General features: G+C 41.1%; 1 protein-coding gene across 1 annotated transcript in view; it reads left to right on the top strand.

The window, feature by feature from the left end:
- Positions 1-2500, top strand: part of LOC103510426 (DDB1- and CUL4-associated factor 1-like) — a 24653-nt gene that overhangs the window by 10864 nt on the left and 11289 nt on the right. Inside the window, exons 2-3 of the mRNA XM_008475081.1 lie at positions 506-704; positions 2145-2302. Coding sequence (XP_008473303.1) covers positions 506-704; positions 2145-2302 — 357 coding nt within the window. The remainder of the gene's footprint in view (positions 1-505; positions 705-2144; positions 2303-2500) is intronic.

Raw genomic sequence — 2500 nt, 5'->3', positions numbered from 1 at the left:
TTTCCCCCTCTTTCAGAAAACAATCCCAAAACTCCCTCTCCTCGGGGCCCGGCGGGCAATTTAGAGGTGAGGATTTATATCCAATACATCACATCCAAAAGGGTACTTTACATTTAAATGTGATTTCTGTACCTTTTTTTTTAAACTGAACCAGTCCCTGAGCGGAGTATTCCATCCTAATAATCCAAAAGGATACTTTACATTTAAATTTGATTTCTGTCTTCTTCTTCTTCGCCTTTTCTCGTGTTCAGACTGGGTCGGTGTTTTTCGTTAGCCTCTCAATCAGCCCTAGCTAGGGTGATTGCTTTGGACTGAGATTTGGTTTTGGCTACAAAATTTTACAAGCGGATGCCCTTCGCACTCAACCTTTGCTATATTTTTTAAAAAGGGAAATTTCAGGCTGGTACCTTCTCTGTTTAAAGTCCCCCAGCCAGACTATTCGCTATACTTATTGTAATAGAAGGTAAAAAAAAAAAAAAATGTAAACCCTCTCTTCCCATTTCAGATCGTGTCCAACACGGAAGTGTGGGATCTGCGCACGTTCCATCTTCTGCGCACCGTATCGCAGCTAGACCAATGCGCAGTCAAATTCTCGTCCAATGAGTCCGCTATCTATGCGTTCGCACTGGAACCGGATGCGGAGGAAGATCCCGCGTTCGAATCCTCGTTCAAAACTCTGGACGCATATGACTATTCCAGTATAGGTAAGTAGAATAGATTAATAGAAAGAAAAATTGTGTTGCGCATTTTTCCTTTGTGTTGGACTAAGGGTTGCACTCAGCTTCGTGAGGACAATAGAATAATTGGTATTACCAGAATAAGTAGAGATTTTTTTTTGTAATCAGTTAAACACCCCTTGAAAAGTGTGAAATGGCTCTCAGGTTCACCACAAATAATTCTCAGATTCACCATCATACCGGAAAAAAAAAGAAAAATCCAAGGCTACGACGCAGACCATACGCGTTCAATGTAGTAGTTGTTTCATTGCTACGAAATAGAAACGACGGTGAAACACCTTTTTTCAGGTGTTTCACCTTTTCTTTTCAGTTTTATTACACCACAATAAACACGATGTTTCATTCTATTCCTTCCTTCATTTTGTCCGCACACAGAACCCCAGATCAGCGTCTACGACACCGAGCAGAATATCGCACACCTATTCCGAGCCTAGCATAGCGCAGAGCGCGGCCAACAGTAGCGCTGCATTGTCACCTCGTGTGAACACACCCATCAGACTGAGTATCAAGTAAGTATTCCAAGCCCGAATTTATCTTCCCTTTTATTTACTTTCTATTGCCATATTAGCATAATGTTATAGAAAGTTGAGTGATGTTCATAGCTATAGCGGCCGAACCGTACATTTCTTGAGGTCCGGCCCGCGGACACTTTTGATCACCAATAATTATGGAAGCCGTCTTTATAATTTGAGCGACCTGGGCTATAGGTAAAGTCGTGAGTAGCGCTAGTTCCTTTTGAGCATGTTCAAAAATTTGGCGTTAAAAAGCGGCCGAACCGTACATTTCTTGAGGTCCGGCCCGCGGACACTTTCGATCACCAATAATTATGGAAGCCGTCTTCAAAATTTGAGCGACCTGGGCTATAGGTAAAGTCGTGAGAAGCGCTAATTCCTTTTGAGCTTTTTCCCTTTATAGACCTAAATAGTGGAACTTTGGTCCTGAACAACGGCCGAACCGTACCTTCTGGAAACAGAGCCCAAGGATACTTTTGATTAACATATGTTTAAGAAATACTAGAGTGTTTGCTTTGGGCTGACACTTGGTTCTGACTAAAAAAAGACCTTCAAAATCAACTTGCTATTTCTTTAGCAATGGAAATTTCAGGCTGGTAAGAAGAAGAAGAAGAAGAAGAAGAAGAAGAAGAAGAAGAAGAAGGAGAAGAAAGAGAAGAAGGAGAAGAAGAAGAAGAAGAAGAAGAAGAAGAAGAAGAAAAAAAGACCTTCAAAATCAACTTGCTATTTCTTTAGCAATGGAAATTTCAGGCAGGTATCGTCCCCATTTAAAGTTCCCGGGCCAGACTAAGCTGGACTACTCCCTATTTAAAGTTCCTCAGCCAGACTAAGCTGGTCTACTCCCAGTACTTAAATATGTCAGAAATTAATACCAATAAAACTCTCTCTGTTTCAGCGACTGTGGAAGTGAAGAAGAACATTTACGATCTGAGTTTGAATCGTTACGACACAATACTGGGGGTCGTCGAGAACACAGGGGTATACGACGGCGTCGACGAGTCGACAGTACGTCTCTACGATGTGGGTCGACGGCGCGACGACGATGACGATGTGGTAAGTTTTAGACGATCGTGTGTCGTACCAATCAATTTCTCGTGAAAAAATACATAAAATAGAGTATCCAATTGTACAAAAATGTTGAGTTTCCAAATGTATATATAAAATAGTTAATAGAATACATACAGTGTGTCCACTTTTAATGTGCGCCATAGGAAAAATACATGTAAAAACAGTTTTTCTTGTCTCAAAAGT

This window comes from Diaphorina citri, unplaced genomic scaffold (assembly GCF_000475195.1).
Source record: "Diaphorina citri unplaced genomic scaffold, Diaci psyllid genome assembly version 1.1 scaffold598, whole genome shotgun sequence".
Classification (NCBI taxonomy): Eukaryota; Metazoa; Arthropoda; class Insecta; order Hemiptera; family Psyllidae; genus Diaphorina; species Diaphorina citri.
This window is presented reverse-complemented; position numbering and strand designations above follow the sequence as displayed.